This window comes from Nelumbo lutea, chromosome 1 (genome assembly GCF_056320005.1).
Source record: "Nelumbo lutea isolate HS-2025 chromosome 1, American lotus-T2T, whole genome shotgun sequence".
Lineage (NCBI taxonomy): Eukaryota > Viridiplantae > Streptophyta > Magnoliopsida > Proteales > Nelumbonaceae > Nelumbo > Nelumbo lutea.
In genome coordinates, this window is record NC_142684.1 from 60,849,310 (window position 1) to 60,873,068 (window position 23,759).

At 38.5% G+C, this 23,759-nt stretch overlaps 1 protein-coding gene across 4 annotated transcripts in view; it reads left to right on the forward strand.

The window, feature by feature from the left end:
* The window catches only part of LOC148874807 (glutathione-disulfide reductase), a 92,424-nt gene that overhangs the window by 47,271 nt on the left and 21,394 nt on the right, over positions 1–23,759 (forward strand). For all 4 annotated transcript variants that reach the window (XM_088963752.1, XM_088963755.1, XM_088963753.1 and 1 more), the window contains 6 exons: positions 6,038–6,125; positions 6,295–6,376; positions 18,200–18,273; positions 18,541–18,648; positions 18,782–18,846; positions 22,971–23,084. In XM_088963752.1, coding sequence (XP_088819878.1) covers positions 6,038–6,125; positions 6,295–6,376; positions 18,200–18,273; positions 18,541–18,648; positions 18,782–18,846; positions 22,971–23,084 — 531 coding nt within the window. The remainder of the gene's footprint in view (positions 1–6,037; positions 6,126–6,294; positions 6,377–18,199; positions 18,274–18,540; positions 18,649–18,781; positions 18,847–22,970; positions 23,085–23,759) is intronic.

Consider the following 23,759-nt stretch of genomic DNA (forward strand, 5'->3'; position numbering starts at 1 on the left):
ATATATATACATTTTTCTTCCAATGCCACTATGCAAACGGGGTGTCTCTGGTCCTGAACATGACCTGAAGCCCGATTAAGGAAAATCTGAACCTGATCCAATAAGGTTAGGTCAAGGTGGATTTACCTAAGGATCAAAATATTGATACTATACCCCTTATATTTGATGTATCATATCCGTGTTGGTGGTCATGAAGATTCATGGATACACCGATACACAGGATTAGGGGTTTTTGAAAGTTTGGTATGGCAGAAGGCATCCCTCTCAAGCTGATAAATTAAAAAAAAGTAAAAAATAAAAAAAAGCAAGAGTATCGGTGTTGTTGATACACACCAATACCCAATATTTGGCATTGGGCTTATTGATATTTTGATCCTTGGATTTACTGCTTAATCCAACCTACTGACATTCCTAGTTATTGGTTTGTATAAACCCTAGTCTTCAATTTTTGTCTGTAGACTTGCATTAAGAACTGTTAACAGATGTTATTTTATATATGTATAGTACCGCAGGGGTACTATTGTACTTTTCCTTTTCTTTATGTTTAGTTGTTGTCGCCCTAGTATAAATATAACATACTGCACTACCTGCAGTATCTCTTGGGACTCTCAATCCTCTTGTCTCTCTTCTCCTCTCTCCCTTTCTCTCTTCTTCCTGTACAACATGGTATCAGAGCAGAATGTCCAAGTCTGAAGGGTGAAGTCGAGTAGTCGGTCTTTTCCTCTTCCAGCATGTAAAAGACTTCGTTTCGAGGGTGACAAACTTTCAGAAGTTATCATCTGCTGTTCATCTGATGTTCGACTGAAACTTTCAGAAGTTATCATCTGTTGTTCATCTGCTGTTTTGGCTGCCCTGGTGTTTGACTGAAGTAACCTTCTTTTACTTTGTTCTCGTTTGCTGTTCAGCTGTCCTGATGATCGACTGAAGTACCTTTTGTTTACTCTTCTCCTTTCTGGTCATGTGCCTGTGCTGGACCTGTTCTAGGTCTGTCCGGATGTGAGGTGAGTTGCACCTCTTTCTTTTCCTTTGTTGTGGGGTTGTTTGATCCCTGTGAAACCGTAGGTCGTAAGGACCTTGTTTATGTGCTGCAACAGCAGCTTTTTGGTGCACTAAAGGTTTGGAAGTTGAAATCCTAGGTCGTAAGGACCTTGTTTATGTGATGCTTTTTGGTGGACTGAAGGTCTGGAAGTGGCTGGTACCTTCTGTAACAACTTTTTTAAGGCTGTGTTCCTCTTTTGGGTGTTGTTTTTGAATCTGAAATCATGAATGGTGAAGATTCTGCTACATCCGGAGTTTCCTCAATGCTGAATGGAATGAGTGGGGGTGTTGACCTATCCTTTCCCATGGCTGTTGTCCCTCTTGATGGTTTAAATTATTTAGAGTGATAAAGAGGGATCAAGTTGTACATCACTGCAAGGGGGAAGATAGGTTATATTAATGGGAGAATAAAAGAACCACATTCTGGGAGTGCTGAATATGGTAGATGGATTCAGGAAAACAACATGGTTATGTCTTGGCTTCTAGTCTCTATGCAACCTCAAATAAGGAGGAATTTCATGTGGGCTGAAACGGCAAATGAGATCTGGGAACAAGCAAAATCAACATATTCGGAACTGCAACACTATGCAAAAATTTACCAACTACAGGCAGAATTGTCTACTTGTAAATAGGGGGAGAGGTGTCTATCTGTATATTACTCTGACTTGACTTCTGTTTGGAAGGAGTTGGATCATTATCAGTGTGTGGAATGGAAGTGTGATGAAGATGCAAAACTGTACAAAAAACTTGTCTCCCAGCAGAGAGTGTTTGCTTTCTTACATGGTTTGAACCCTACATATGAGTCTATCAGGGTACAGATCCTCGTCTAAGGATCTTCCATTAGTCCAGGAAGTTTATGCTCTTGTACAATCTGAAGAAAGCAGAAGGAATCTAATGAACAGTTCTTGTGGAGATGCAGTTGTGTTGTCCGCGAAAGGGAGTGTTACTACTAGTGGAGGAAATTCTTCCAAGAAATGAGAACTTCAGAAAAAAATGGATGACAACGATAAATTGTGGTGTACTCATTGCCAGAAGCCCCAACACACCCGAGATACATGCTGGGATCTCCATGGAAAGCCGAAATGGGCTCAAGATCTGAATAAGAAGCAAAGTTCAGATGTGAATAAAAGGTCAGGACAGCAAGGTACAAAGAAACACACTATGGCCAACATGGCTACTCGAGAGAATCAGCTCCCCATCCATACTGTGACTCAGACACATTCATCTAGATCTGACCCAAGGGAAGATATTATGAATTCCTTTCGTGACCATTTAGAGCTCTATGGTAGAGCAATTCGTCAGATGGATGCTCCTCCCTCAACCTCATTTGCGTCTACATCAGGCAACTCTGCCATATCTTTCCATGTTGCTTCTCATACCCTTGACTCTCCATGGATCATTGATTCTGGAGTGTCAAAACACATGACTGGTATGTCCTCTTACTTTCAAACCTATCACCTTCTTTATGGAAGTGACAAGGTGAGACTAGCTGATGGATCATATTCTTCCATAGCTGGTCAAGGAACCGTCTCTCTTCTCCTTGGCCTTACCCTCTATGATATTTTACATGTTCCAAAATTTCCCATTAATTTGTTCTCTGTTAGTAGTGACTTTTTTCCCTTCTTACTGTGTGATCCAGGATCTGGCATCGAGGAGGACGATTGGTAGAGGACGTATGGTTGATGGAATTATCCAAGATTTTCAGCGGATGGTCTTCACTTAATTTCAAACTGAAATCCAAATTTTTCAGTCAGATAATGCGAAAGAGTATTTTCATAGTGATCTCACAGAATTCTTTGCTTCGCGCGGTTCACTTCACCGTAGCTCTTGTGCCCGAACACCACAACAAAATGGTGTTGTTGAACGAAAGAACCGCCATCTCCTTGAAGTGGCCTGTGGTTTATTACTCCATATGAATGTCCCCAAACGTTTTTGGCTTGAGGTTGTCCTTTGTTCTACCTACCTCATTAACCGTATGCCCTCTCGTTGGTTAGAGTGCAAAGCCCCACTTCAACTTCTCTTCCCTAAGGCCCCCCTTCTTCCCATTCCTCCTCGTGTATTTGGTTGTCGGTGCTTTGTCCAAAATCTATCTCCCACTCATGGGAAATTGGATTCTCGTGCTATTCCTTGCATATTCCTGGGGTACTCCTTCACTCAGAAGGGATACCGTTGTTTTGATTCTGTTTCTCGGAAATCCTATGTTTCCATGGATGTCTCTTTCTTTGAGAATGAGCATTTTTTCCCTGTTTCTCCTCAGGGGGAGTGTAGGAATGAGGAGAAACTGGTTCAACTCCCTCCTCTTCCTGATCCTCCGCCTTTTCGTGTCTTCTTCCATCGTTGCAAAGGCCAACCAAATTCAAGAGTTGTGGAGGATCTAGAAGTTGTACCTCTAGTGCCATCAAACTCCTCGGGGGTGGATCATACTCACTCAGGTACCTTGGTTCCCAATGATGTCCCTGACCCTATTACAATTGATACCTCTATTGCTAATGACCTTGACTTTCCTATTTCTCACAGGAAAGGTGTTAGATCGTGCACCACTAAACACCCCATTTCCCACTTGGTTTCCTATGAGAACATTTCTCCCTCTTTTCGTGCATTTCTTATTTCCATTGACAGTGTCCTTATCCTTAAGAAGGTGGCAGAAGCTCTTTCAGTACTTGAATGGATAGATGCTATGAAGGAATAAATTAATGCCCTTCATAAAAATGGCACATGGGAACTTGTAGATCTTCCCAAGGGAAAGGATCCAGTTGGATGTAAATGGGTGTTCACAGTCAAACATAGGGCTGATGGCACGGTGGAGAGGTATAAAGCTCGTTTAGTGGCAAAGGGGTTTACTCAAGTGTACGGAGTTGATTATGCAGAGACCTTTGCTCCTGTTGCCAAGATGAATTCCATTAGAGTTCTATTCTCTCTTGCTGCTAACCTTGACTGGGATCTACATCAGCTTGATATCAAAAATGTATTCTTGAATGGTGACCTTGAAGAGGAAGTTTACATGATACAACCCCCTGGTTTTCAGGGTCAAGGTAATGAACAGAAGGTGTGCAAGTTGAAGAAGTCTTTATACGAGCTAAAACAATAACCAGGAGCCTGGTTCAGTAGATTCCATATTGCGGTTCAGCAGAAAGGATACAAGCAATGTCAATCTGATCACACATTGTTTGTGAAAAGCGAAGGTAAAATTGTTGCTTTGATAGTGTATGTTGATGATATAATTGTCACTGGTGACTGGAATGATGAAATCCAGAGGTTGAATGGTTTTCTTGCCACACAGTTTGAAGTAAAGGATCTAGGGCCTCCAAGATACTTCCTTGGAATTGAAATTGCCCGCTCAAAAAGGGGTATCTTCATTTCCCAAAGGAAGTATGTCCCAGATTTACTCTAGGATATTGGAAAAATGGGAGTGAAGCCAGTTGACTCTCCCATTGATCCCAACCATAAATTAGGTGACAGCCAAGGTGAACCTATCAAGGATGTGAAACAATTTCAGAGACTCGTAGGGAGATTGTTATATCTTTCTATGACTCACCCAGACATTGCTTATGCTGTTGGTGTCCTTAGCTAGTTTATGCATGCACCTATGTCCACTCATCTTGAAGCAGCAGAAAGAATCCTCCGATATCTTTAAGGTTTTCAGGTGCTGGCTTGTTGTTTCAAAGACACGGGCATTTGAAAGTTGAAGTGTATACTGATGCAGATTGGGTTGGATCTCAAAACGACAGAAAGTCTACTAGTGGCTACTATACCTTCATAGGAGGAAACCTAGTTACCTGGAGAAGTAAAAAGCAAAGTGTGGTGGCTAGATCTAGTGCTGAAGCTGAATATCGAGCAATGGCTCATGGAGTGGCTGAAAGTATGTGGATAAAGAATCTGTTGAGTGAGTTGGGTTTTCCAGTGGACAGGCCTATGACCCTATTCTGTGATAACAAAGCAGTCATAAACATTGCTGCTAACCCAGTGCTGTATGATAAAACAAAACACATCGAAGTCGACAAGCATTTTATCAGAGAGAGTCATCACAAGCGAAGTGTGTACTCCCTATGTCAGCTCTAAGGACCAACTTGCAGACATCTTTACAAAAGGACTACTCCACTCAAGACATCATGATCTATGTGACAAGTTGGGGCATGATTGATATCTATGCTCCAACTCGAGGGGGAGTGTTAACAGATGTTATTTTATATATGTATAGTACCGCAGGGGTACTATTGTACTTTTCCTTTTCTTTATGTTTAGTTGTTGTCGCCCTAGTATAAATATAACATACTGCGCCGCCTGCAGTTTCTCTTGGAACTCTCAGTCCTCTTGTCTCTCTTCTCCCCTCTCCCTTTCTCTCTTCTTCCTGTATAACAAGAACAAAAGAGTAAAACCATATACTATATTACTTTAAGTACTTAGAGAAAGACATAAATAAATAAAACCTTTGGATAGCTTTGTAGTTGATGTATTAGTCAACTAGTCTGCCTGGTTGATGCTTAGTCATCCCAGGTTACAATATCATGAGTATTGACTGACTAGTTAGTGATGGTCGATCTGACCCTCAACTGACTAGTTGGTCAACTAACTGATGCTAACTGCATTTCTTAATTATCTTAGTTTTTTTTCCTGCATTGTTCACTTAAATGAGAAGTAACCTGCAGGGTCCTTTTTCAGATTGGGGTGGGATTGCATTTAGCTGTGAATGTTACTTTACAGTTTTAACTAAGCATGAAGTTATACTATATTAACAAAATGAGAAGTAACCTGCAGGATCCTTTTCAGATTGGGGTGGGATTGCATTTATCTGTGAATGTTACTTTTCAGTTTTAACTAAGCATGAAGTTATACTATATTAAGAAAATAATTAATCAATTCCTTAATATTTGAATTCATCTTTCTGTTAATCTTTGTCAGAGCGAAGTATACTTGAGCTTTGGGTATTATTCTGTCAACTTCTATTTTTTATGTCTACAATGCATTAGTGTTGCTTATGACATAGTGTCATATATTACAGAGGTTTTGATGATGAAATGAGGACTGTGATGGCAAGAAATCTTGAAGGCAGGGGAATCAGATTGCACCCGGGAACAAACATATCTGTGGTATTCGTAACTTAGTTGGTCTATTCTCACCCTTGTGCATTACAGTCCCTTAATGATCATATAAATTTCTTTTTTATTTGGTTTTGTGCATTATCTTGTCCATAACTATTTTATTTTTCATTTCAACCTACTACTACTGCTACAACTAATTTTGCTTTCCATGATTTAGTTGATTAAAACAGAGGATGGCATAAAAGTTCTCACAGATCATGGGGGAGAGTTGATGGCAGATGTTGTATTGTTTGCCACTGGTAATTTCTGCCTGCCACTTATGATAAGTGCTTTCCACGTAATGTATCAAACTTGTTCTTTGATTTACCATTGCGAGTTTGTATCATAGTTTGAAGGGAGTTTAATTTAGCATATGAAAAATGACACAAGAGATGGCATAGTTGGATGTACAAAATTCTTTACTACAAGTTTTACTGTTGAAATTTAAATGGTTAAAGTGTTTTCAGAAGAGAAAAAGAACGAAAGAATAGTAGTATGAAGAACTTTCTCTTTTTTTTTTGTTTTTTTTTTTTCTATTCTCTCTTTCATACATTAAATAAAACAGTAGGTCCACCCTTGTTCTTTTTTCTCTTATACGTTCTATCTTGAACTTTTATCATATAAAGCCATAACCTTTTTAGTTGCTAATTGATATGAAATTGCTCTATGAAATACTTGTTATATTAGTATTATTCTTGAAATTAATATATTTAAATACTTTTATCTTTTAGATATGATGATTTGCCCTGTTTTAAGAGGAAATTTAATATTCTTAATAAAGAGAATTGCTATTCTTTCAATCAATATGCATGCTGAATGGTATATAAAACTAGGGACCTAGCCAAAGTTTCATTCTTTAACTGATAAAATTCTTATCACGTAGGCACCCTACTGTCACCCTAATTTGCTTAGACACCTTGACAACAATGAGGGAGAAACAATCAGTAATTGTTACTTAATCTTATGTTATGCATGTTTTAATATATCAAAATTCTTGATCTTCCTAACTTTGTTTCTTTTTAGGAAGCACATATGACTTTTCAATGTCTTATTTTCTATGGTTATTGGTTCTTCCCAACTTTGAAGACATTGATATATTCTCACTTTGCTATGGCTTTTGGTCTAGCCTTGGTGCTATACTTGAAGATGCTTGGCTGTTGTTGCTGGTATTGTTTTCATTGGTGAAAGCTTGTAGTTTTTGGCTTGTTATCTCAAAACTCCTTTTATTTAACTCTTTTCACTAAGTTTTTTTAAATTTACCATAAAAACATATTTTTACAAGATAAAAATGTTTGTTTATTTTGATTGGTTTGAGTACTGAGTGATAGAGGTTTGAGAGAGCAACAAGCTAGATCAACAATCATATCACTTCATATTTATACTAATGCTGGATGGATTTGCAAGCATGGTTTAAAATATCAATATATATCGGTCCATATCAGACAAAACATATTGGTTTTTAGTGTTACAGATACGTAGCATGGGTGGAATGGCCAAAGCTCAACATTATTCCACTTGTATCCATAACCAATATAGTCACAATGGTCTGTGTCAGTATTGTATTTTCTTGAGGAGTAATAGTAAAATTTTATTAATTCAAAACCTGATTTAGAGTTGTGATTTCATACAACATCCCAGGGAGAGGTGCGAGCTGCAGCCCCTTCTAGAAGCTTACAAGTAAACTAGAAAAAAATACAGTAATCACAGTTGAGCCCAAAACAATTCTTCACTATTTACCTCTTTGCTTGGCTAACACATCAGACAAAGTATTTTCTGATCTCCCCACCCATTGTAAAGAGACTGACATATTCCTTGTCAACCAACTAAATTTCTTCATTTCGTTCTTGTAGCACCATATAGAATCTTCAGGATTTTTCAACCAGCCCACCACCACCTTGGAATCCCCTTCAATTATCAGATGTTGTACCCCCAGCTGGTTTGTAAATTGCACCCCTTGTACAGCAGCTAATAGCTCTGCCCTAATAGAGTCTCCAAATCCTAAAGGACCCGAGTAAAGCAAGACAATCTCTCCATTCTCATTTCTCAGAACACCCCCCATTCCAGATAATCCTGGATTACTCATGCTACTTCCATCAAAGTTCAACTTTAGTGAGCCTTCTGATGGAGGAGACCAGCTTGTACTTGTGCTCCTATGCATGTACTTTGCTTGTTAAAGTTCTGCATTGAACTAAAATGTAAAAGTACCAACTTGCTTTTACATTTCCATGGAACAAGATGGCCTAGCAAAGCTCTAGACTTTCAGCAATATCAGTTGCGAGTAATATAGGATTTGCCTTATGCTCACAATATCCACTCAACTACTGGGCGTCATAAAAGTTAAGATAGGTGTTCTTGCTTTTGTAGAATTGTTTCCACAATAGAATTTGCTTTTGTATAAATGTATCTACAAACAAGATGATCATCTTGTTTGCGTGGTGTTCTTGCCATGAAAACTTGAGGGGAATCGCTGGGAGGTAACGGCCAATGTTTGAGGGTGATCGGTTTAAGAGGGGCCATTGCCCATTTAAGGGTGGCTACCAAAATAACCGAGGGGAGAGGGGTAGACAAGATGCGAGAAGTTCGCACTTTCTGCAATGGCTGGCTCATGGGAAGGTCTTTGTTAAAGTGAACTCCAGATCCTTCTTTCTGGATCTGGATAGTGAAAGCACAACGGAGATATCGGTCTTCCTACAATCTTGCTTAGTAGGAAGTTTTGATTGGAAAGAATTCGAGCTAGAGGATATTCGAAAGTGGTCTTCAAGAGTCTGGAACTGCTCGCAGGGGATCGATGTGAGGCGTCTTGACAGTGACAGTTGGGTGTTTTTCCTACCCTCAAAGGTAGAAGCTCAGAGAGTTCTAAATACAAGTTCGAGATGTTTCAAAGGAGCCTTGTTGCATCTTGAACCTTGGTCGGAATCGGTGGGAGTTTAGTGGAAGAAAGAAGAGGTTCCAAAGCATTTTTGGGTTAAAGTATTTGGACTTTCTTTACATTTGTGGAGCAACGAAATTGGTAGGATGATTGGTGACCTCTGTGGTGGTTTTGTGGAAGTAGATGACTCAAAGAAGTATACGGAGTCCTTTGAATGTATGCGGTTGAAGGTTCGTTGAGTGGGTTTACCCCCTTAATCAACTAACATAGTGCTAGGCGAAGTGATGTACACAGTCATGATTTGGTCGAAGATCAAATCAGAAAGATTGGTGGTTCCGACGAATTATAAAGATTCTATTCCAATTGGCAAGGATTTAATCTCTCAAGTGTTAGCTAGTGTACCGGTTGAAGGAGAGTTTCGGTCAACGATGGACACTACCAAGAAAGGAAGGTCGGTGATCTTCCCCGAAGCTCACTCTGACGACCACCCTGCGAGTCCACAACCTGTCAAAGATTAGGAGGAAGAAAGTTGGAAGAATGTGGAGAATAGGAAAAGAAGAAGATAAAATCCTACAACCAAGATAGAACTGAGGGTGAGGTGGGAAAGGGCTCAAAGGCAAGGCAATTTCGAAATTCAAATTTCCTAAATTTTAAGGAGGCTGATGTAGCATTTGTTGATAGGTTGGCTGAGGTTGTGGTGGATAGAATTCAAAACCAAGTGAGTTCGAAAGAGATGGGCCCAGTAGCACACAACCTTAATAGAAAGGCCGGCCCACTTTGTAACCCATGTTAGATAGTGTATGCCCTTAGCTCCAATCAGATTGATGTATAGATACATTTATTGTAAATGAATGAAAGTACATTATTGTTTCATGTTGACATTGGTATGTTTCTGTGTAACCCCCTAAACCGAACACTTATGAGACTCGTATTAGTTTAGAATGTTCTCAGTCGTTGGATAGACTTGGGAAGTTTATCATGCCAAGGCTAACACTGATGTACTGCCAAAGAAGTTGGGGCAGCTTGTCTTAGTTGTTAGGGTTAGACCCGAAGCACATGTAGTGTGTGTTTGGATTAAACACTAAACCCAAATCGTTTTCCAGTTATGCCCTAGACTGGACCTTGGAGATTGATGGGCAAAATTGGAAAGTTAGACATAACCCTTAGACTTGATTATGGTGTTGCACTAGGTGTTGGATTGGGCTGTCTTTGATATGCCAATTAGTGAGATCCATCAAGGGTCAAAACCTGGGTATGTTGGGGCAGTCTGAGTATTCATCTGAGTGGGTGATCATAGTGATAGGATTGGCCCCTTTGTCGGATAAAGTGAATGATAGGGCTTACACTCTCTCTATGGAACCCTAAACTATTGGTAATGGATTTCAACTTTGTTTGAGATTTGGTTTTACAAAATATATTTATATGATATATATATTAATGTTTTATGAAAAATGTTTGAAAAAGGTTTTAATTCCCAGGATCCACCCGAGTGGAAAGTGTGACACTGCACCTTGTAGCCAGGGGAGAGGTCCTTCCTTGTCGGACAGTGTTTAATCATTATGGGCTGAGAGGTTAAGTGTAAGAGACCATTAAAGGTTGATTACCTGATGGGCTTTATCTTACTTAAGTCCATTATCCTTGGGTCCTCATAGGATGGCTGAATTCAAGAATCATTTAAGTGAAAATGTTGGGCCCATATTGAGCCCATGGTGATGTGCTTAGGGGTTCACTACATTTAGTAGTGAATTCGACCAAACCTTTTTATAGAGGCTGGGCCGAACCCATGTGGACTTATGTGAGGTCATTGTGGGGTCCCCCACCATACATATCAAGCCTAAGTTGGCCATGCAACACCCTTGGGTTGTGAGCCTTATAGTTGATGGGTCTAAGGCCCATAATTAATATGATTAATTAAGCTAGCACATAAGTCCACATGGGTTTGGATCTGGGCATGGAGCACCTAATCTTATGAGAAGATAATCTCTCCAGATCTGATTTAGATATGGATTATCTCCTGGTTAGATTAGGATATAGCTCCATAAGAGATTATAAAAGAGGATGTGACCAGTCCATGACAACTTCATATTTTTGCAGTTTTTGGTTCTCTCATCATCCTCAATTCGATCCAAGCAGTTGGATCTCAGTTTTGCTGAATCACCTTCACCTATACACTGTGCCATTTTCAGTGGATGCTGGTTTTAGGAATGATTTGGGTGTGAACTTCCACCTTGGGATATGCATTTGTGGTATCCATATCAGGTACAAATCTCCCTCTTTGTTTGGTTTCAAATCTGGTCCGGTTCAATGCAAGACCGATTCTGAAAAATGTAGTTTTTCAAAACATAGGGAATTCGATTTCTAGAAGGATTAGGAAATTTTTGAGATTTTTCCCAGCCATCTAGCATGACTCAGCCATCCATATGATGGATCCTAACCCTTCCAACAACCCAGGCCTGATCTGGTTAAAAAGCCCAACTAAATCTTTTCGAAAGAAGCCCAGTCCCAACTTCTCCAAAGGAAAAGAAAAAGTATTAGCCCAAGAGGGCGACTTGATGTCTGCCTCCTCAAAGAGTGAAGAGTTCGCAAATGGTGGAGAAGGTTCGACACGTTGGGAGAGTTGGAGAACAGACTCCCATTGCAATAGTGATAAAATTATCAAACCTCTTTCTGATAGTGATTTCACAGGCGAGGGGTGCTTGTTTGAGGTAGAAAGGAAGTCTAGGGAGATTCCAAAAGAAGGAGAAAGCTCGGCAGGTTCAGGGGTCCCCATCCAAACGAAGTCCTTTGCAGAAGTGGTCAGAGGATTAGAAGAACCGAGAAGAAGCCATTACTAGGGATGGAGATGCAGGAGGGTTTGGTACTAGTTGTCTCAACCTTAGAGGAAGACGGCGTAAAGGAAGCCTTCCTGCCCTTAGAATGGAACCAGACATAGGTGGTACCTAAACCGATTGCAATCATTTTTCCAGCTGAAGGAGTTCCACAGACCCATTCGCTTCAGGTGAAAATGAGGTATGTTGAAGAGAATGAAATTTCTAATTGGGTTCTTTCTAAATTTTTAAGCTTTGGGGAGTTTCTAGGGTGCCTTTCAAAGGGCTAGAAGAGGAAACAAAAGCCCTGCTAGTTGCAATTGAAAATAGGTTTTTAGTGGAAAAAGGTAAGAAAAACTGAAGGCAGTCGAAAGAACTGCTGAGGTTGGCCTGGGGATTAAATGACAATGCTGGGGGTTTGAGATGAAACAATAAAAACTCAAGAATTTAAGAAATGGAAAGGATTAAAGTTTTATCCTGGAATGTTAGATCTGTCTGCTGGTTTAATGTGGTTTCTTAAAAAACAAAAAACCTGATTTCCTACTGCAAGAGACAAAACTGCAGAAGTTGACCTTCAGAGTGGTGAAGAGCATTTGGGGTTTTGGCTGCTGTGATTGGCTTGAAATTCCAGCGGTAAATACTGCTGGGGGTATAGCCCTTTTGTGGAATAATAAGGCCTTCAGGCTTTTAGATAAAAGGATTGGAATGTTTTCAATTTCAGCAAAGTTTCTGTGGAAAGCTAACAACCAACAGTTAGTGGTTACAGGGGTGTGTGGAAGAGATAAATTCAGTTAGAAGAGCATGGGGGAACCTTGGGTGATAGGGGGGGACTTCAACGCCATTATCAACCTGGAAGACAAGAAAGGATGCCCAAGGGTTAGTAGAGGCATGAAGGTTTTTAAGGAATTTATCCAAATTTGGGATTTAATTAATATACCACTGTCTGGTGCAAAATATACCTGGATCAATAATCAAGACAATCCCTCTCTAGTAAGGTTGGATAGGTTCTTGATTTCTCCAGAATGGGAAGAGGCCTTTCCCAACTCAAAACAAGAAGCTCTTCCAAGGGTTGTTTCTGATCACATTCCAATACTGTTAGATACTGGTGGTTTGAGAGAAAAACCTTCTCCTTTCAGACTTGAACACTGTTGGCTGGACTCAGAGGAGTTGGGGTCAAGTATTCAACAGTGGTGGGCTGAAGCCTCCTTTGAAGGCACAGCCAGCCATGTATTTTTGAGAAAATTACAATGGCTGAAATAAAGATTGGCAAAAGGAAATATCAAAGAAGGATGAGGAAAAGAGGAAAGAATGTATGCACGTAATTGCAGATTTAGATGCGCAGGAGGAAGCAGGTCCAGTGGATGAAACTAATAGAAGGAAAAGAGCAGGGGCAAAAAAAGATTATGACTCACTAACCTACCAAAATGAAATCAAATGGAGGCAAAGAGCAAGGGCAATGTGGCAGAAAGCTGGTGATAGTAGTACAGCTTTCTTTCACAAAGTAGCCAATGCTAGAAAAAGAGTCAACTCAATAGATCATTTGGAGTTGGGGAGAGGACTGTGTTTCATGAGAAGGACATTGCTGATGCCTTTGAAAGCTACTTTGAAAAGCTCTTCAATGACCCTTGTAGGATTAGACCAAAGCTGAATGGTCTAGAGTTCGGGCTACTCTCAGATGAGCAGGCTTTGGAGTTAGAAAAACCCTTCTCAGAAGAAGAGGTAAAGGAGGCCATTAACAGCTTGGAAGGGGAAAAGGCTCCAGGGCCAGATGGGTTTTCTATTGTCTTCTTTAAGAAGTTCTGGGATTTAATTAAAGCAGATATGCTAAAGGTATTAGAAGGTTTTCATGAGTCAGCTGCTCTGGAGAGAAATTTAAATGCCACTTTCTTATCTCTAATACCTAAGAAAACAGGAGCTAAAGAGTTGAAAGATTTCAGGCCAATAAGTCTAATTGGTAGTATGCACAAAATACTAGCCAAAGTTCTGGCAACTAAACTAAGAGGAGTAATGGACTCTTTGGTTTCTAGCTTCCAAGGCGCCTTTGTCCACAACAAACAAATCCATGATGGAGTTCTTATAGCCAATGAGTTAATTGACTCAAGGAAGAGAAGTGGAAAAGCAGGGCTGGTTTGCAAATTAGACTTAGAAAAAGCCTATGATCATGTAAACTGGGCTATTTTAGACTATATGATGGAAAGAATGCACTTTGGACCAAAGTGGAGAAATTGGATAAAAGTCTGTGTTTCTACACCAAGGTTCTCAATCTTGCTAAATGGGTCAGCAAAAGGAAATTTCAAAAGCTCAAGAGGGCTGAGACAAGGAGACCCTCTATCTCCATTGCTCTCCCTCAGTGATAGAAGGTCTTAGGAAGTTGGTAGACAGGGCCTCCGAACTGAATCTTCTAGAGGGTTTTGAAGTAAGTCCTAATGGAACAAAAATCCCCATCCTACAATATGCAGATGACACTCCTTTTCTGCAGTACTTCGGAGGACAAAATACTTAATCTGAAGTATCTACTATTTTGGTTTGAGATAATATTTCAGGACTGAAGGCGAACCTAGCTAAGAGTGAACTATTAGCTGTGGGAGAGGTGCCTAACATTCAAAATTTGGCTGATATATTGGGGTGTAAAGTGGTAGTCTACCTACAACTTATTTAGGTCTACCCCTTGGAGCCAAATGTATCTCCAAAGCAATTTTGACTCCAGTCCTCGAAAGGATGGACCAAAAATTGGCTTCTTGGAAGGCAAGGTATCTCTCTAAAGGTGGTAAGGTCACACTCATCAAAAGTGTGTTAGCCAGCCTTCCAACCTACTTTATGAGCCTATTCTCCATTCCCTCAGAGGTAGCAAAGGAAATGGAAAAAAATATGAGAAATTTTCTTTGGAAAGGCTGGAAAGATTCTCTCAAGTATCACTTAGTGAGCTGGGAGAAAATCTGCAAGCCCCAATCACAAGGCGGGCTTGGACTAAGAAGCCTTAAGCTTTTCAACCTTGCCCTATTGGGAAGTTGGCTGTGGAGATTTTCATCAGAACCAAACAAACTCTGGAGGAAGGTGATTGAGGAGAAATATGGCTTAAGAAACAATGGATGAGATGCTGGTATTCCCTCTGGCACCTATGGTTGTGGGGTGTGGAAAGGAATTTGTATGGCTTACTGGCAGTTCAGCAGTGGTGTTAAATTTAAAGTGGGAGATGGAAGAAAAACCAGGTTCCGGTTAGACCAGTGGGCTGGTGACAACACCTAAAAGAGGTGTTCCCAGCCCATACAATGTGGTTGTAGATAAGGAAGCCTTAGTGGCCGGTTCTCTGTGTCTCCAGGAAGGAAGGCCATGTTGGGTTCCTCTCTTTAGGAAAAGTTTCAACAACTGGGAAATTCAGCAGATGGCAGATTTTCTTAATCTGTTACAGGACCAACAGCTAAGTTTTCAGGAGCAAGATTCAACAGTCTGGAAATGGTCAAAATCTGGAGAATTCACAGTCAAATCCTTCTACAGTTTTCTGGTGGGAAGGCCTGAAGCCCCCTTTCCCAGCAAGGCCACTTGGGGGAACTTGGCTCGTCCAAAAATTAAGTTTTTTGTTTGGGTGGCTGCGCTGGAGAGGTGTCTGTCCAAAGAAATGCTGCTGAATAAAGGTCTTAATCTGCCAGGTTGGAGGTGCTGTTTTTGCAATATGCAAATGGAATCCTCTGGGCATCTCTTCCTTCATTGCAAGTTTAGTTCTGCAGTATGGTCACACTTGTGCAAATCCCTAAATCTAAGCTGGTGCATGCCAGCCTCAGTTAGAACTCTGCTAGAGGAGTGGCATATTCAGGGGTTGTTGAAGAAAGGAAAGTTATGCTGGGCTTCCATCCCTCCAGCAGTTATGTGGGCTGTGTGGTCAGAAAGGAACAACAGGACTTTTGAGGAAAAAATCTACTACTGAAGCTGAGGTCATTAACTTGGCAATAGAGGTTTTGCAAAGTTGGATGTCTATACATAATGATTTTAGAGATAGTATATCTGATCATACTTTTTTGAAGATGGCCTTTTTTTGAGGTCCTTCATTTTGTACAGCTTCTCTTTGTACACAAGACCGTATATTAATACAATCATTCTTTCAAAAAAAAGAAAGATTTCTAAAGTCTTCAACCAAAGTATTGCCCTATGCAACATACAGTCTTTCAATTCCTGACTGCTCCTTTCCTTTTCTTGAAAAATTCTAGCATTCCTTTCTTCCCAAATAGTCCAAATCAGGGCAGCGCGAGCACATCTCCACATAAGTCTCCCTCTGTTTGTAGGCCAAGAGAAAGTAGAATGGTCAAAGATCATGCAAACTTCTGTTGGCAAGCTCCAACTACTCCCAAACAACTAAAGTAGCCAAGCCCAAAGGTCTGCAGAAAATGGGCAAGATATTAGTAGATGGTAACAATCCTCCTCATGAACTCTGCAAAGGATACACCAGTTGGGAGAAATTCAGAGCAAAGGTCTTCTCTTTTGTAAGTTATCTAGAGTATTTACTTTCCCATAGAATACTTCCCAACAAAGCACCATAATCTTTGGGGGAACTGGCCTACACCAAATTTCCTTTGACGGAAAAGGTTGTTGAGCAGAAGGCAGAGAGGGACTTGAAATAAGAAGCACAAGGAAAGGTCCCTTTGGGTCTAGGAGCCCACACCCTTTTATCTGGATTGTATTGGTTTGTTTAGCAGAAGACTGTGTTGATCTTGTATTGGTTGATACAACACGATATTGTGAGCATATCGGCTGATATGTTTGGATTTTTTATACGTGTATTCTCTTAAATTCAAATTCAAATCCTAGAATATTCCCTAATTAACTCTTATTAACTTCTATGTTTAGATTCATTAACTTCTATTCTGAAATTATTGAATGGTGAGACTGCCTAGCACCTCTTAATCTCCTATCCTTTTACTTGTTGTATTTGGGAATGGTTTCTTGCTCTTTTTGGATGTGTAGGTGGAACCTCCCTGTTGACTTGGACAAATTGTTTTGACACGTCTATGATGAGATTCTCAACAAGAAGGGGTAGAATCATGTAGAAATGCACAAGGACAGCGATGATTTTGACAATTTGGGAAGAAGGGGATGCAAGAACTTTCGAGGAGAAAGAGAGTATGGAGGCACTAATTGAAATCATTATTTCAAGAGCTGCACATTGAGTGAAGACTTTGGAATTATTCTCAGATTACACTGTAGATGAATTTATTAGAAATTAGGGAGCAGTAACAGGGTCTTCTTCTAAAAAACAAAAAAACAAGAGAGATTTGGATACCTCCAAACAGAGGGTGGTTGAAGCTAAACTTCAAAGGCGGCATTATGGGTAATCAGGGCCTTCTGGATTTCTTTTTTTTTTTATGGGGGGAGGGAAGGGGTAAGGGATGAGGAGGATGTAATTTAGAGAGGGGTTCAATGAATTAGTGGGTAAAAGGGTACTGCTGATATCCTTGTTTATTGAATGTTTTGCACAAATTAATAAAATGTTGATAAGTTACCAATAAAAAACGAAGATATCAAATAACCTGTTTTGAGGGATTAAACACATACCAACCACCTTTTTCGAACTGCTGCTGTCACCACAATCTGAGAAACACATCAAGACAATTAACGGACTCTTTATACCTCCATCACATCAGGTAGGCCACCAAAAGAATGAGATTTCTTGGTCACAACCAGGAAAAAAAAAGTACAAAAGGAGAGTTTCTTTATTGTCCAATCAGTTAATTAGAGATAAATCTGCTCCCAACAGCTTCAGTCAAAAGTAAGGAAAAAAGGAAGAGAAGATAAAAGGTTAGAGCTCAATCAGATCTATGACAGATAATGCTCTGATATCCTGTTATCTGCCATAAAAGAAGGGGGAAAGAAGAGAAGAGATGAGGAAAGAAGAAATTAGACAAAAGTGAGTTTGGTGGCAATGACTCGAGTGTTGAATAAAGAGTGTTTAAAACATAATAGTAAAGTACAAGAATGCTCTTGCACCACATACAGAGAAAGTACACCCCTACAACAAAACTTTTCCATGAGTTTTATTAAAGCTTGGTGTTTTGGTTTTGGCTCTGGTTGGGAAATTAGTAGTGGATTGGGTTTCGGTGCTACTAGATTTTGATCAAATCAGTAGATTAGATATGAGGGAGAACTTCTGGAATGTTCTTGAAATTCAGTTGTAATTTGTCTTTAATTTAGAGATGATTAGTTTTGTATAGTGAGGTGTCATCTTGTCACCTATCAGATTGTAACTCTCTCTGTTTTTTTTTTTTTATTTGATTAATGAATTTGCACTTTACTCTTCAAAAAAGAGTTTGGTATTTTGGTTTTGTTAGAATCTAGTATTTTACGCTTGAAAATGTAATAGATGTACTATCATGTTTTTTCTTATTCTTGTACTTGCATTGTTCCTTTTGTGACTGCAGGTCGGATTCCAAATACAAAGAGGCTGAACCTGGAATGTGTAGGTGTTGAGCTCGATGCCACTGGAGCTGCGAAGGTCATATTTTTCATCCATTTCACTCTTGCATATGTGTTTTTATCTGAGACATCATTGTCAAAATATTAAGGCAGACCTGGTTTAGCTGTTTACCCAGGTGATTGCTCAATGAACACTTGTACGACTGTTTTTACCAACAGTGGTCTATCAGTTGACTTGGAAAAAGACTAGGGTAGAAAGTGTTGAATTTCTTTGCATATCTTTTTCTTCATTATGATGGGATACCATTGTGGAAAATTAATAATGATATTTGTATATTTTTTCCAGGTGGATGAGTACTCCCGAACCAATGTCCCTAGCATATGGGCTGTTGGTGATGTTACTAACCGAATGAATCTTACTCCTGTGGCCTTAATGGAGGCAACTTGCTTTTCGGTGTGTGGATATCTGGAGCTTCATTAATGATTTGAGTTTACCATGATATTTCTTGGTTGCTTATTCTTTGATTATGGTAGAAGAGTATTCAATTTTTTGTTGAACTAAGTTTTTTCTTTTGCATTGTCTGCAGAAAACTGTTTTTGCCGATCAACCTAGTAAACCTGACTACAACAGTGTACCTTGTGCTGTGTTCTGGTAAAAAGATTCTCTCTTTTAGAGCATGTGTTGTATGCATATTAGCATATGAAAATGATGTTATTACTTTCAGCATAAATTTAACAGTGTTACTAATTTCAACATAAATTTCACCGAGGTTGATCCATTTTCTATAGAGAATGCTCTGAGTAGAAATGCATGAAGATAGCATCCTCTTGGCCTATTCCTTGCTTCTGTCACCTTTAAAGCTCATCTGGAGTATAAATTGTTCATTTGGACTATTTTTATAATTTTATCTAAATGCATATGGGAATAGCAATACTTTGCATTTCATCAGGTTGGATTAAAGTCCTCTGGGGACAACTAAATGCATATAAGAAACCATTAAAATCCTTTGGGGGCAACTATGTGTTCAACTAGAAGTATATGGATTACCAGTTGTTGACGGGCCATGATCTCTGGGTTCTCAACTTTCAACAGGTTTTTCCTTTTGAATTTGAAACTTGTTTGGATTGGATCCTTTCGGTTTCTATATCGAAGATATACTTACGAAGTTGTTCCAACTTATTGATTGGCACTAACCATAGATCCTTGCCCCTGAGAAATGAATCAATACTTACTTTCTGCTCGAGCTCCATCATGTACTATTTACAACACTCCAAGATCGGGATTCTGTTAACTTAAAAATCCTGAGACTCTGGCTGAAATAAGCAAGAAATCACTAGAACTTTCAAGAAATTTATGCTGTCCATGATGTTGCCATATAGTTGGAGCACATGCAGGTGTCTTCAGAAACTCTTGGAGTTTTCAGTGTTTTGCTTTAGTACTTTGAAATTTGAACTTGTTAGAGATTGAAACATCTGTTGTAGGATTAACACCGACAAATTAACCCAATAATCCAGAGCTATGTCAGACCTGGGCATATTCTTAGAAAGGCAATCAATGGTTCCCTCTTTGACAATTTAGATCCCATTTCTCATTTTCCCCGAGACTGAAACAAGTGCTGACATTTGATCAACTTTGGTAGGGAATTAAGACCACAAATTTCTCCAATATGCAAGATATTTTCACCTTCAGTTACAAGATAGACAGGAAAACAATGGAAAAAACCACCAGCCTCTGTCTTCACAGCTACTGGATACCTGTTAGGGTGTTATTCAATTCAAGATTCTAGCTGCAGCAAATTTCTTCCAGATAAGAGATATCAGTCTCAACAAAATATTTCTGCACTTCACCGTTTGAGCAATAAGGAGAATAATTGGGTTTTGAGATGAATTATCTCCACAAATAAACTATTCCATTTGTCTTTTTACATCTGAAAACCCAATTGTACCCTTCATAACTCATGCATCACAACAAGGCATATTCTACACATTGCTGACTGAACTGATGCAACAGTTTTGTCGGTTGTCCTTTGTTCTCAGAAGGACTTTACCAGGAGATAACCATTGATTCTTTTTTTTTTTTTTGGTTGAAAGGTAAGATATAATTGTTTTATAATAGAGGGAGAGTTTCCTTCAAAACATGCAAGTGTGTAGAATCTGCGCATGACATATCAACAAAATACACAAAAGACATCTGATCAGCCTACTGCATTGGCAGAGGCAGGCTGGACCTTGAAGGTTTTGTCAATCATAATTTGACTCCAGTTTTAGTTCTGGAACTCCTTGTGTTGTTTTGTCCAAAAGGAGATAACCTTCAATCTATTAAGTTTTTTGAGCCTTGGCCTATTTCCTCAGAAAGTTGTTTCAAATTATGTGGAACTGTCTAGAATTTTTGGGAATTTTGGAGATAACCTTCAACTTATGTCATTTTTTTAACCTTGGCCTATTTCCTCGTACTCAGAAAGTTGTTTCACGTTATGTAGAAATATCTAGAATTTTTGGGAATTTTCTCCTCCATGTTTACTACCCTACTTGTTTTAGGCTTGCCTCAAGGGGCTTGGTACAAAGGCAGCTAGGAGAATCAAGAATGCAATATGCTTTACATCACATTAGCTATTTGAAGTAATGCAATTGAGGAAAAAAAGGAATTGTGGGTTTTACATATGCTTGAAAATGTTTTATATGTTTGATTTTATTTTTAAATTTTCATTTGAATACACATTACATGTTATGTTTATGTATTTTAATTTTAGATAATAGTTTTTTTAATATTTATTTTAAAATTTAAGTTTATATTTTTATTAATATTATGTTTAATAGTTTTTAATTATTTGCATCCATTTGAATTTTTTGGAATTTCTTTCTAGTTTTGCACCTTGCTTTGAAAAGGAGTGTGCCTTTCATTGTGCCTCGAGCGCAAATTGCCTCTTGTGCTTTTTCTGCACCTTATGCTTTTAAAACACTGCTTGAACCTCCTTGGCTTACCACAATCCTTGCTACTCGATTACTAGTCCTCTGTGGATGTAGGCTACCGAGTCGGACCAAGCACTCCTATTGATAAGTATACATTATGTATAGAATACATATGTTTAAATAAATGTGGGCCGGGCCGCACTTGAAGTAGTAGATCCAAGCCCAGCCCTGAAATATGCAAGCCTAATCTAGGCCAATATTTTAAAACGCAGAGGTGTGACGCGAGGTGTTCCACTACCTAGAGGCATGGGGCGTAGTTCAGAACGTAAGAGGCGTAAGCCTCCCGAACATAAGGAGGTGTAAGCCTCCTTAAGAGGAGGGGGATGAGGAGGAAGGAGGAAAAAGAAGAGGAAGGGAGACCTCATTTAAGATTATTTAAAAAAAAAAAATCTTTTATATTAAGAATAATGAAGATGCATAGCACTAGTTGAAGATGCATACCACTTTCCTTCTCCTTATCTTTCTTCCCTTTTCTTCTCTTTCTTTTTCTCTGTTTTCTTCTCTTTCCTTTTCTTTTCCTTTCCTTTCCTTTTTTTTTTCTTTTTTTTCCCAATCTTTTTATATGAAACGTGCAAGAGGCGTATGCCTCAGGAAAAAGGTGTATGAGGCGTACGCCTTAGAGGTATCAGCGCCTCTAGCATATGCCTCGGGGCATTTTGAGGGGCGCCTTGCCTGGATCACGCCTTTTAAAACACTGATCTAGGCCTAGCCCAGGCTGCTCTCAACACAAAACCTAGAACCAATCCCAAAATTTCTGAGCCAAGCTGAAAGGATCACCCCCGGTGATTGTTCACTTGGATCCTTTTTTTTTTGTGATGTGTACACTTGGACTTGAAGCTACTAAATTTATTTCTTCGGTCAGTGCAAATTGCAAATTTTTATTGAAACCATTTTGCTCACTTAAGATCTGTTCATTTGCATTGAAGTTTGACATATAAATGCCTCTGAAACTATAATAATTACTTTTAGAGGTGTGTTGGAGTTTGTGAAATTTTCTTGGTTCTGAAGTTTGAATGTAAAGAATGTTATTCTGAAATCTGAATGCTAAGTTCTAAACAATGACAGTTGACCATTTTAACCCTGGATATGAGATAGTTTGTTTAACTATTTAACAAACTAATTAACAATTAATTAAATGAATATATAATTAATAAGTAGTGGAATTGATAAAAATTATAAATTACTAAAAACTTTTAAAGAATTGAATATCTATTAATTAATTAATAAGTACTTAAGATAAACAATTACATAATTTTTAATTATTATTAATGAATAATTAAAATCATTATTAATAATTTATAGTTATGTATTAGTTAATTAATTAAAATAATCAATTATTAAATAATTGAGTAAATAATAAAATAAGATTTACTAGATAATAAAATAATTAAATAGGTAATTAAATAATACATAGATAATTAATAAAATAAATAAATAATTTTAACTATTTAAATAATAATTTCTAAAAACCATATTTTTATTATTGTTATCATTATCCTTATTTTTATTGTATAGGATCATCATAGCATACTTAAAAGAAGTAACCTTTTGGGGGCACTTTTAGAAAAACTGAGCATTAATGTTACTATACATGATGTGCTGTACATTAAGGCTGAAGGTAAAATGGGAATCAAACGCTCTTAATGTCTCTTAAAGGTATTAAGAAATAAGAGATAAGAGGCATTAAACGCAAGCAAACGGACCCCTACTTGAAGTAGCAAATTTGTGACTGTAAAAGTATTTCTTTTCTTCATTTTCATATTTTAGAAAATCCGTTGATGAAATGAATTTTATATTATTTGGCAGTATACCTCCTCTTTCAGTAGTGGGCCTCAGTGAACAGCAGGCTATAGAGCAAGCAAAGGGTGATATTCTGGTTTTTACATCAACATTTAATCCAATGAAGAATACTATCTCTGGGTAAGTGCAAGCGTTTGAAAATATTTTCTTGTTTTTTCTAAATAATGATCCTATGGGAAATGGACTCCTATTATGACTCAAATTAAAAATGAATCTAAATTGAGATGCAAAGGGAAGGATTGATGAGATATGAAAATTTCATTTTAATTTTTCTTAGTTTGAACATAAGAAATTTCTTTCAACTAACCCAATTTATGTATTGTGAGTAGAAAAAGTTTGGATGACCTGTTTTGATATAAAAATTGTAAAAGAAAGAAGAAAAGGTTCCAGCTGAGAAAGGAAGAGAAGAGAGAGAGAGAGAAGAGAATGGGAGAAGCCAAAAAAATTAGGTTTGGTCGCCCCTTTCATTAGATTATATACTCACAAATAAAAGAGGGTACAAAGACAAGTATGCCCTTAGTAAGTCGGGTACTTGTAAGAACTGAATAAACACTCTTAACTTAAAAATAAACTAATGGGCCTAAGGCCCAATAACTCCCTAACTATGTTATGTAAATAAAAACAAGTAATATCAGCCCAAAACTCAAGATTCCCCTCAGGTTGGGAATAAATGTCACACATTCGCAACTTGCATAGATCATGCTCGAGCTTATTTCTTGCAACACCTTTTGTAAGAACATCAGCAAGCTGCAAGTCAAATGCAACATATGGTAAGCAAATTTCTTCGGATGTCAC